We start from the raw sequence: 11,705 nt of genomic DNA, 5'->3' as shown, positions 1-11,705 counted from the left end.
CACTGGAAATTCAATGCCAGTCTTCTAAACTATGATGAATGTTGTAATGGCATGAAAGTCTTGATTCAAGAAGTCTTACAGGATGACTCCATGTTATCATATACTCAGAAATTGAAGTTTTTAAAATACAAAATCTGCCAATTCATTATATATTATTTATATATAATATATGTTATATATTGTTATACATATTCAATCTCCTTCAGAATATATATCTAGAACATAAACGGCTTGGAAGAAAAAAAAATATAAGAGATACATTTGATCAGCAGAGAATGACAAAAATAAACTCCATAAACTCCAATAAAACCCATATTATGAAAGAAAAGCTCAAGGGGCATTTATAAGATCTAAGTGGATTAAAGAAGGAGAGAAAAGTTCTGTGTATTTTTTTAAGACAAAATCGACAGGAGAGGAATTTATTTATCCAGATTGACAGTGGTTTTACTTTGTCAGGCAGATTTGGTGGCCAGCCGGAAAGGTCCTGACTCACGTGCGTCAGAGGCAACATTTGCCTACAAGTATACCCAGCTGCAGCCGCAACAGCCACTTTACTACCCACCCAGTTTACTACCAGACACACCCACTTGGGCATATTTTAGGTATGAGGTGGGTGGCTGGTTAGGGGAAAGGGTCAGGGGTCAGCGGGGTGTGTCGTGTAGTATAGGCTGAGTGTGCCGGCTGCGGCTAAATGCTCTTCTTCGCCGCCGTGATGGACGCGCTCCTCTCCAGGCTCTTCCCCTCGGAAGAAGATGAGCTGTACACTTTAGACTTCATGGCTTACTTCATGGTTTTTATGGCAGCCTGCACTTTTGTTACTCTGCTTTTCGAGAATGTGCCATACGGCCGGTATGCCACCAGCAAATACGGATTTCCAGTTAACGTCAAGTTTGCCTGGTTTGTTCAGGAGCTGCCTGCCTTCCTGCTGCCTGTGTGTCTGGTAGTGTGGACATCCTCTGCAAAAACATCTCTTCTGCCCAATCAGCTGCTCATAGCGATGTATCTCTGCCACTATGTTCAGAGGTAGGTGACCACATTCATTTAAACCATGACTTTACACCCTAGAGGTACTTAGTGTTGGTTAATGATCGACTAGTATCGCCAGCATACCACTGTAATGTATGTTTCCCAGTGTGTTTGTAAGGCAGCCCTCCCCTTACATAAACTGACTAATATCTGAATAATTCATTCATTCAGTATTGTGCACAAGAAGAGGTTAGAATGTAAATGTACAAATCGCATTATATGAGTATAAGTTAACTAATAAATGTCTGTATTTCAAAGCATGTATTTGAAATAATATGTTGTGTTAATATATATTTTCTCTGCAACAGATCCATTATTTATCCATTTTTAATTCGAGGAGGTAAGCCAACCCCATTCATCTCATTTGCCCTGGCCTTTGTTTTCTGCATCTATAATGGCTACATGCAGATCAGGTACCTGAGCCATTATGCTGAGTACCCTGCAGATTGGGTTACACATCCATGCTTCATCGCAGGTAGGTTTTCTGTGTCTGCACCCCCCACTTTTCACAAGGGAAATGTCAATTGTTTTGTTTTTGTGGCACCTTTTTCTGTGTGAAATAGATCTGGTTTGGCATTAACACTCACAACACTCATTGTAAGTAGTATCAGATTAATGAATGCTGCGTTAGCATAGGAGACACAACAAATTATTTATATGTTATAATGAAAGATGTCTTTAAAAAAAACATTAAGGATTTTAAAAGACTTTAAAAAGCGCTACAAGAAGAATACTCAAGTTTACATGTGATAAAAAATAATCAAGTTTGGTTAATAAACTACAAAAAGTACAAGTTACTGTTTTAATATTGTGTAGTTTGTGCAGATTAGGGTAAAATAATGTAAATAACAGCACTGGAGCATGTTTTAATTAATTAGGGAGGAACAGAGTAAGATGACAGTAAGGATAACAGGATGCCTTTCTCTCCCAGTTCATCCCTTCTACCCCTCTTCCTTCTCTCCACTTGTCTTTCTCCATTTGAAATGAAATGAAATGGCCAAACTTTGCTCAGAAACAGGGCTATCATTCAAACCAGTTTGTCCATCTTTTATCTTTGTTTGGCTTCTCTGGCTTTTTAAGCAAACGCAGGAAACAGTCAATTTAAAGTTAAAGTTTTCTGCTGTTTCTCTCCCTCAACTCCCCTTACTATTAAATTGTCAGAGAAGAAAGTGGACTGGAGGGACTGGAGCACACCGATTAATTCACAGCCTTTAATTGTGCAAACAGACTAACATTTCAACAGTACTGTGTCTTCATTAGAGTCAAAGTGTACTTTGGAAGTCCGCTCTCCTCCAATTGAGAAGCACCTGATTCAGCTGCATTTTGCTGGAAGATGCTGTTTCAACAGCTACTAAATTGTGCATTTTGGGCAGATAATGACAAAGTGAGAAGTAGAGTAATACTGAAAAAAATGCTCAGGTAGAAATAATGGTTTAAAAGAAAAGATGTAAAAAGTAGTTATAAGATATAACATAAGATCACATTTTGACTCATTTTGTGACCTCAAACGTTTTACTATCAACACTGACAGGACGAGGGAGCAGATAGACGATATATACAATATGTACAATATATACTATTGTCTGTACATTACTGACTGTCTGCAGTAGTGAGTAGTTTGTGTAAATGGGGCAATTACCATCATTATGAATCTCTTACTGACCGTCATATATATCCCAACTTTCAGTAAATATAGTGTCCAAAACCCATATCTGTATTGCCTGATGATCAGATTGAATTGTGATTTCATTTTGAATCACTGAAAAAAAATCTGAGATGTGGCAATTCATGTGTCTGGAACAAGGCTGATGAAGCTGTCCATAGTCCATCCACCCCAGACACCCACAGTCTTTAATTGGTCATACTGTAATTAATCAGGATTAATCAGTGTCAAAAGTGGCCCATCATGAGTTATGAAAGAACATGCACTGGTGTTGTTTTTATTTATTGTGGAGTATTTTATAAAATGATTATTTGACTATATTTGTGCAGTGTGGAACGCTATATCTCAGGTATATTTAAAGTAACTGAAATGTTAATTTCAAATTGTCTTCAGGACTTTGATGATGTGGTTTGATTGACAGGCCACTGTCAGTCTGGACAAAACAGTAGCTCATCAGATTTGATTCAAATATAGCTAGATTCTGATTGGTGCTCAGGGGATTGTGACATCACCTTTTTCCAACTGAGCCCTGCCCACTTCACACCAGAGCACAGACAAAACAAATAGAAAATGTATCATGTGAAATAATCCAGTTTAAACTTTAAAAAAGTGTTCATGTAGGTTGACATTACTCGTACTAAAAAGCTGGTAGAGAAAGTAGGTTTTCGGGGCCTTTAAGCACTGCAGATCATATCATCTGAATGAATACTGTTAATAGGTGCTGGAACTTTTAAAAACACAGCTTGGCTGTATGACTTTCGGTCAGTAAAATGTCACGCTAAAGCAGCTTTTGGCTGGATCGTTTCCAGGGTCTGTACTGTGGTTTGTTGGTTGGCTGGTGAATGTGCACTCTGACCACATCCTGAGGAACCTGAGAAAGCCTGGAGAGACTGGTTACAAGATTCCCACAGGTAAGGCTTTTAGTCATAAAAACACTAGGGCCAATTATTTTTCTCACCACATCGAACAAGTCTTGTACTCCTATTACATCTAGCTTTCAGTGAAGGGAAACTTCAGACAAGATGTAAGTTATAAAATATATTTATTACACCACTGCTTTTAAGTACAGTTTAGCGGTACTGATACTGTGCTATATACTTTTACTCCACTACACTATAGTACTTTTACTCTGCTTTATTCACTGTAGTTGTTGGCTGTAGTTACTCGGCCACCAGGACTATCTATAATTAAAAATACTTAGATTTTAGTCTCTGAAAGGGTCCATTGTTCACAGTGAGTATTTTTAATTTTATATACAGGACACTTACTATTACATTATGGTGCCAGTTCCACTTTAGTTGGGAGTTTAAATACTTTTTCCATTGCTGCTGAGGAGTGACATGAAAGTCAAGAAAGCAGTAATTATATCATGGCACAGATCACCGCGGTCTCTGTACGGAGCTCAAGATGCTAATTTCCCAGTGTGGTCGTATGATTATACAGGATCACACTGTAAGCAGAATCACAGGTTGTCACTAGTTATCTTTCCCTCCCTGCCTTTGCCCTCTGTGAGCCTTTACATTAGTGGATAAAAAGGTTTTTGCTGCTTTGACTCTAATGCGGTCCAACTCAGCTTGTGTGTGTAAGTGACTCACAATACTCGTAGTGTTTGTGTGTAGTTTTGCTTTAGCTGACACAGAGAAAGAAAATGTCTAAACCACAGAGTGTTGATAGTAATCATGTTAGACGGCAAACCGACCCTGCACTGGAACATGTACTGTACATTATGTGTCTATGTACACTGTGGTGGCCAGACTGATTTGTGACTCATGCTAAATAAAGCATTCAGTCTATGAACTGTAAAAAAAAAAAATATTCATTTAACCGAGAGTTAGATGAGAGGGCTGATACCGCTCTCATGTCTGTACGGTAAATATGAAGCTGTAGTCAGCAGTCGCTTAGCTTAGTTTTGCATAAAGACTTGAGACGGGGGGGAAACAGCTAGTCTGGCTCTGTCCAAATCTAACAAAATCCACCTCCTCAGCTCCTCTGCAGCTCAATAATTAATCAGCTCAATAGTTTAATCTGTACAAAAGCCAAATCTTCTCCTCTTTCATCCTTGTACACTATGTTTAATTACCATCTAACTCTCGGCAAGAAAGTGAATAAAAGTATTTCCTAATATTGAATTGTCCCTTTTAAAACAAGGAATTATAGAGCCCATCACTCTGCATGTATAAGTTCCTAAAACAAGTCAATTAACCCTGAAAACAGTTAATTGCACTGCTTTTCTTTTATTTCACTTCTTCAAAACAAATTTGAGTTAAAACCTTTTTTTGAATGTATATTATTTATTAGTTTATTTCTTATCCGACTTCACTGACATTTAAAAACAGCAGTGTAAAGGTTCTGGGGTTCGCTCAGCTGCCAATTTGCACTTATAGCTGCACGGCAACTAAAAACAAATGGAAAAAAGGTGGATATTTTCTACAGTGTATGACCTTTACCATGTGAAAATAGATGTCATTCTATGAGATGTGACAAGTAAGGGAGGGGGGGTTGAATAAACAACATTTTGGCCCATCCCTAAATTCCTTCTGACAAACAGCCCAGGCCTAGTATGTATTGAAAAAGCAAAATAAAATCTACACTTCTGCTTTTTCAGGTCACATACTGTAATAGGAAAATTTAAACCGCACATTGGCTGTTGTCTTTTATAAATGAATCAGTAATCATAGCAGATTCTTAAACACAATTGGCTCAGCTCACCAGCAACATAGTCACAACAATAGCACCTTTAGCCTGAACTCACGATGAACCTATTGAAATAATCCATCCCGGACCCTCACGGAAAATAAAGTGAAGAAAGGCGAGGTAGGGGGAAGCTGTGAGCTGTGTTGCTCCAAATGAACTTCCAGGCATGTCTGGAATCCCCACAGCCAAGAATCTGCCATTTTCACATAGAGGGTAGCAGCACGACTGCACACACACGGCCTACAGTCAAGTAGTGAGTGCTCAGCCACCTATGGTCAGTGTAGAACCAGCTGTGTTGATGTCCTTCGAGTTTTTAGCAGCGTGCAGGCTCAAAATTACATTGAGAGATAGTTTAAAACGACATTAGTCATTGATTTCCGGTACATAAAAGACCATAAAATGTGATTTTCCCCTTGAGGAAAATATTTGGGTTTGCTTTTGCTCCAATGAACATATGAACAGACAAGCATACCTGTCCTCATTTCTGTGTCTTCCACCCACAGGCGGAATGTTTGAATATGTGTCTGGAGCCAACTTCTTAGGAGAGATAACAGAGTGGGCAGGCTTCGCTCTGGCCGGCCACTCTGTTCACAGTTCAGCCTTCGCCCTCTTTACCGCAGTGGTCCTCGCCAGCAGGGCTGTGGCCCACCACAAGTAAGAATAATAACACACAGACACACAGGAAGAAGGTTTTCATAGAGTGTATTGCACACTTTGAAGCAAATACTTGTATTAATAGAAGAAAATGGCTCTTTCCCTTCTCTTTTCAGATGGTACCTTGCTAAGTTTGAAGACTACCCGAAAAATAGGAAGGCGTTGATTCCTTTTCTGTTCTAGAAAACGCTACAGGCACTGGAAGTTTTACAATAAGGTATTTGCTTACAGTGACTGAGAAGACCATTCCCATAATATTTTTTTTTTCTAATTTAGTATAGCTCTGATGTCAGAACAAGCATTGAAGATACAGATTTTTTTTTTGTCATTGAAAACAGATTGAAACACATGTTTCAGGCTTGTAAATGATCTCATCTGAGCTGAGAGCAAGCAACAGTTGAAAGCCATCATCTTAAAAAGACTTTTATTGTTGCCATTACTTTGGTAATAATGTCCATAAAGCACTGAGGAACTTCAACAACAATGAACTAAATGTACTGGAAGTGTTGTGCCTGCAGGAGAGGCAACATTTAGCGCTCCTCTACAGGAAATAAGATAGTGAATGGAGCATACCGCAACAGTAATACACTGGATTTATAACACTCTGCGCAAGCAATAAATAGCTCTCTCGTTTTAAGACTCTCCGCTGATCTGCATATTCTCCCAGATGGAACATGAAGTTTGAAATGCAAAGCGGACATTTCAAGATTTCATTCATCCTCAAGAGTCATCTGTTGCAAATCAATCTTTTTAACATCCATTCCAAATTTAAACGGATGGGACCTTAAATTAAGCTCAACTCATTTTCCTGCCTCTGAATGACTTTTCTACATACCTCTTTGCCCCCCCACCCCCACCCCAACTCTTGAAAGAGAGGCCAAAATGAAACTGCATCTTCATCCTGTAAAGACTGAGACTGTAGCAGGCCTGTTCTCCGGATACTGGGCTGCAGGGAAATCAAATGGAGATCAAGCATGGCTCTCAATAGCTCGACCATGCCTGAAATGAGAAGAATAGAACATTGCCTCAACACATCATTCCTGTCAACGTATTCAGGGACAATCTTTGGGGTATTAAGAGACAGAGATCAAAGAAGAACTGGTGAAGTAAAGAGGAAGATCAGGAGCATAGAAAGGAAATGCAGCTATCAATCTTCTACATCTCTTTAAGTCTGGTATTGTTTTACAGTACAGTACATACTTTTCAGCAGTGATGTCTCACTTTGTAGATACTAATTTTTATCCAGATTTTATCCACTGTCACTACTTGAATTCATATACCAGTGAAAATGACACAGGGTCAACCATTAAGCTCAACATTTCACCGAGCTGTAGATCAGTGTTTATACTGAGGCTTTAGTTTCCACATTGTGCCTGCGCCCAGAAGTTCCAGCTGCAGTTTCATCCCATAACTCTTCATCAGTTCCCCCTTTCACACTGCAGGACATCCTCCAACAACAGTCGCAGCCAAGGTCATGTCATTATGAATTTTAAAAATGGGTTGTATTTAAAATAAATTTATTTTGTCATCATTTTTACACACGGTGTCATCAATAAATTATAGGACCGTTGTATCGGAGTGTGATGAAAAATGAAGGCTGCATGTCGGTGAAAGCTATGCAGACTGACATCCTTCATGTTAGAGGTCCCCAATGTCTGTCTCTTCCAGGCTATTTCCTCTGTGTATCCTCTTTATCCACGCTTCTTGTAATTGCATAACTATATTACACGGCCTGTATTTACTGAGGCTGCCATCTGAGTATAATGCCATTTGTCTTCAGCTGGACACCAAGGGATTTTCTTTTTATATGCAAAGCGTTTCAATGAACTGTCTTGTAACTCACAAACTCACATTTTTCATGTTTCTGCTCTGCAATATCAGGCTAGTTCCTCAGACTGCACCACCTGTAGGAAAGAAAAGCAACAGCAGTGGCAGTCTGGACCTGCAATGTCACCTCCTACAGGCAAAGATAGAAATAGTTGATTTAATTTTAACACTTGTACCACCTGCAGACAAAGAGTGTTAAAGCTGCAGTTTTACTATTCTTTTTTTTTATGGCTGCTCCTTTTTGTGTTTGTGCTCGTGAGGTTCAGAACACCAAATATTAGTTACATTTTATTTTTTCTGTCAAAACATGTATGAATGTATGCAAGTATTCAGGTACTAGACCAATAGAGACTGACTGTGGAAACAGTCAGCTGACCAGACCTAACTATTCTGGCTGTAAACCAAGTAAGTAAATTCTTTCAATTAGACCAAAATTTGTAGTGAAATAATTAATGTAATCATCCATTACATTTTGTCTATATGTTTTTGCCTATGACTAAAATGTTCTTAGGACCCCCTCCATCCCTCTCTATGCTAACCAGAAAGGCAGTCCTGTTGGACAAAAGACAAACAAAATATGCTCCAATTAACATAACATTAGTTAGTACCAACTCTAGTTAGTTTAAAATAAGTCATAAAAAACATGATTTATAAAAAGCTAAATGTATGAAAGAAATGCATGAAAAACATAAAGACTCATACATGCTAACAAATAGCATCTACTGTATCAAAAGGACAAAAAAGTGCAGCTCACTCATACAGATGGTGCCAATGTTAAAATTAATGAAACTATATTATTCCTTGCCTGTGGATGGAGGACATCGGCATGTCTAAACTGCTACTTTAATGTTACTTTGCTTTCCTGTAGGTGGTGCAGGTTGACAACTGGCCTTTTTTACTAGGGGCTATAGCTCTGGGTCGCTCTGTGTGTTTTGGCCACGAGCAGGCACCGTACAATGTAGCAGGGAGCCAGCTACTGGTGGCTAATAGCTAGGCTAGTGGTTTCTAAAAGTTAAAAAAGTAGCCTATCTTAGCAACTGCCTTTACTTTACAATTATTGCCACAGTACCACAGCAATCCATGTACGTTTTGCCTTTGTTTGCTTCCTTTCAGGGAGTAAATGTTATCTAATGAGGAAGCCGCAATTGGGTGAAAAATCGCTAAATGTTGCAACATTTCTTGGGCATAAAATTTTCCGCCCCAGACATAGACTGTAAAAAAAATATGGATGTTGTCACCATGACATCAGCCATTGGTTTGTCGACTGCCGTTTTGAAGCCTTGAGTTTAGCGATTTGACCGTCGCCATCTTGGATTTGACCGTTGCATTCTTGGATTTTTGGAGCCAGAAGTGACCAGATTTGGATGAGAGGGTGGAGCTGACCCTAGCACTAGCTGCTAGCTTGGTTAGCACTGTGCATTTACAGTCTATGGTTAACTGTGATAATGCTAATAATAATTTTCACTAGCAAAACCATTAAAACAAACTGGACTTACCTGAAAAATTGAACAGCTGACTCCTTAGAGGGTCTTTTATCAGCCATGGTTACGTTACGTAATCTATGTTGTCGCCATGGTAGCGACTTGTCAATCACAAAGTAGACCGGCCCAAAAGCATACACTGCTTTATAATCTATTTTACTCTAAATGGGACCATAATTTACAAAATGAACATCATGATGTATTGAAGAAGACTTGAAACTAGTGATTGGGACCATTAACTCATTAGGAAACAGTTATCTGATGTAATGAATCAAGTGAGAAGTAGGGTCATTTTTTGCAACCAGTGGAGTCACCCACTGCTGGCCATTAGAAAGATTTAGGTTTAAGACATTTCCACATTGGCTTCACTTTTCAGACCCAGAGCTAGCCACTTTGGCCCAGACCAACTTATTTTCAGCGTGCGGTGTCAACCAATCAGAGGCCACCGGGAAAAGCTGAACATATTACACACATACCACCATCCAGTGGAGAAAAATACACCCTTCAGCACACAGACAAAGATTGGAGGCAGAGCTTTTTCATTAATCATTGCATGTTTCTGTAATTATGTATGATTTATATGAGAGTAACAACTGAAATGTACACACACACAACACAACAATAAAAAAAAAACGTTTTTTCATTAAAATATGTATTTCACAATTGGAATTGCAGGAGAGACGGTGCCCCAGCACCCTTAATGGACCACACACCGCTGGTCATGGCTGAATTCCATTTACGTGTGCACGTTTCAAAGCCCTCATATTGTGCATGCTGGCTCGCTGACCTATCACCTAAATGGAACAGAGCCATTGTTAATGTTATTAGTAACTTACACCTGTGCTTTTCCTGCTATGACAAGTCAAAATGTCTGCTGTGAAAAAGGTCTCAGGTGCTCTGCATCAATTAAATTGTCCTGGTTATACTGTATAGCCCCACAATGGGGTTGACACACCACAGGCAATATGCTCATGTGCAGAAATCTGAAATAAACGTTGATGTAACAGTGTAAATGCAGCTTTCCACTAATGTGGGTTAAATATCTGGAACATGCCGCGGCCTCATTACCATTCAAGCCGCATGCAGTCTCAGACAACTGCCTGGTTCTTTAATATTATCTACTGTTACTATTACGCCTATGAGCATACTGTTGACTCCTCCAGCCATGTCTCTGTTTATATATATATATATATATATATATATATATATATATATATATATGTGTGTGTGTGTGTGTGTTTGTGTCTGTGTCTGTGTCTGTGTGTGTGTGTGTTAGGCATCTGTCAGCTATGGTCCAGTCGTCACCAATGTGGTAATCCCATAAAAGCTGACAATGAGGCAAACCAGCCTTGAAATCACACACGCGCGCACACTGGCACACAGCCGCAGCGTTTGGCTTGAGCCGAGACTGTGACATGAGAGATGAGAGGAATAACCTATTCAATCTGGTGTGTCACTCAAATGCCTGCGTATCACACAGCGTACGATAGAGAGCAATAGAAAGAGGAGCTTAGATTTCTATAGGCATACAGTGGGGCTGAGCAGCTGTGTGGATGCCTGAGTGTGTTATAGAGAGAGCTACATATCCTAGCTGACACATAGTTTGCTCTGGGGGGGTTTTCCTTGAGTCTGTCACATGCTGCACGTGAGTAGCAGGGGCGGGCATTATGCAAGAAGCTTTCTCCCTCGCTCTCTCTTTTTTTTCATGCATCCCAGAAGGTGCCGGTTATGCCTTATCCAGCCTGCCTCCACTCCATCATAGAGCTTAATGGGCTGGGAGATGGCTGTTACTGGGCCTGGGCTGCATACAGACTCTGGAGTGATCAACACCACCTGCTGTGTATTGCCCCTTGAAAAAGAGCATTTGGATTGAGGGGCCGTAGCGCACATCTGAAATAATAAACAGAAAAGGAAGAGGCTCCATTTACACTTAGACAGTGAAAAAGCTCAATGTGTTACCCAGTGGAATGTAATGTGGCTTTCTCCCGTTTGTGTGTGTGTGTGTGTGTGTGTGAGAGAGAAAGAGAGAGAAAGAGAGAGAGAGAGAGCAGCATTTCAAGGCCAGAGGTTGTGATTATGGCCCCCAGCAGTATTTCAGATGCCAGCTGACAACACAATGTGGTCTCGCTCTCTGTCTACTGTTTATGTGAAATATATTTTTGTTAAATGCTCATGTTGCTCTGTTTTTTTTTCCCCCCAAAATTTCTAATATTTACAGTAAGCTTTTTTTTGTCAGAGCCCTCCTAAATAGAGATACACTTACATATAAATTTGTAACATCTTTCTAATTTCAGTTCAAATATGTGCCACTACCCTAGGATAGCTGTTTGTGTCTATGTTGTTAACAATGAACTGTCATT

At 39.6% G+C, this 11,705-nt stretch overlaps 1 protein-coding gene across 2 annotated transcripts; it reads left to right on the top strand.

Annotated features, from left to right (window-relative positions):
- The first annotated feature begins 492 nt into the window (after nt 1–492).
- Nucleotides 493–7,574, top strand: srd5a1 (steroid-5-alpha-reductase, alpha polypeptide 1 (3-oxo-5 alpha-steroid delta 4-dehydrogenase alpha 1)). 2 transcript variants are annotated; one of them, XM_067611464.1, is made up of 6 exons: nt 493–1,023; nt 1,335–1,501; nt 3,499–3,600; nt 5,887–6,037; nt 6,154–6,254; nt 6,376–7,574. In XM_067611464.1, the coding sequence occupies exons 1-5, from the start codon at nt 692–694 to the stop codon at nt 6,218–6,220; spliced, it is 819 nt and encodes a 272-aa protein (XP_067467565.1). In that variant the 5' UTR covers nt 493–691; the 3' UTR covers nt 6,221–6,254; nt 6,376–7,574. The 2 variants fall into 2 exon arrangements, with proteins under 2 accessions (XP_067467565.1, XP_067467564.1); XM_067611463.1 differs by having other exon boundaries at nt 6,154–7,574.
- Nucleotides 7,575–11,705: the final 4,131 nt, after the last annotated feature.

Source organism: Thunnus thynnus, chromosome 15 (genome assembly GCF_963924715.1).
Source record: "Thunnus thynnus chromosome 15, fThuThy2.1, whole genome shotgun sequence".
Lineage (NCBI taxonomy): Eukaryota > Metazoa > Chordata > Actinopteri > Scombriformes > Scombridae > Thunnus > Thunnus thynnus.
Note: the sequence above shows the minus strand (reverse complement) of the source record. Positions and strands in the feature narration are given on the sequence as shown.

Bases quoted from the DNA above. Each gene is read 5' to 3' on its own strand.
- srd5a1 (XM_067611464.1), top strand. From the start codon at position 692: ATGCTCTTCTTCGCCGCCGTGATGGACGCGCTCCTCTCCAGGCTCTTC. The intron at 1,502-3,498 runs GTAGGTTTTCTG...GATCGTTTCCAG, and splicing joins ACATCCATGCTTCATCGCAG to GGTCTGTACTGTGGTTTGTT. The intron at 6,038-6,153 runs GTAAGAATAATA...TTCTCTTTTCAG, and splicing joins AGGGCTGTGGCCCACCACAA to ATGGTACCTTGCTAAGTTTG.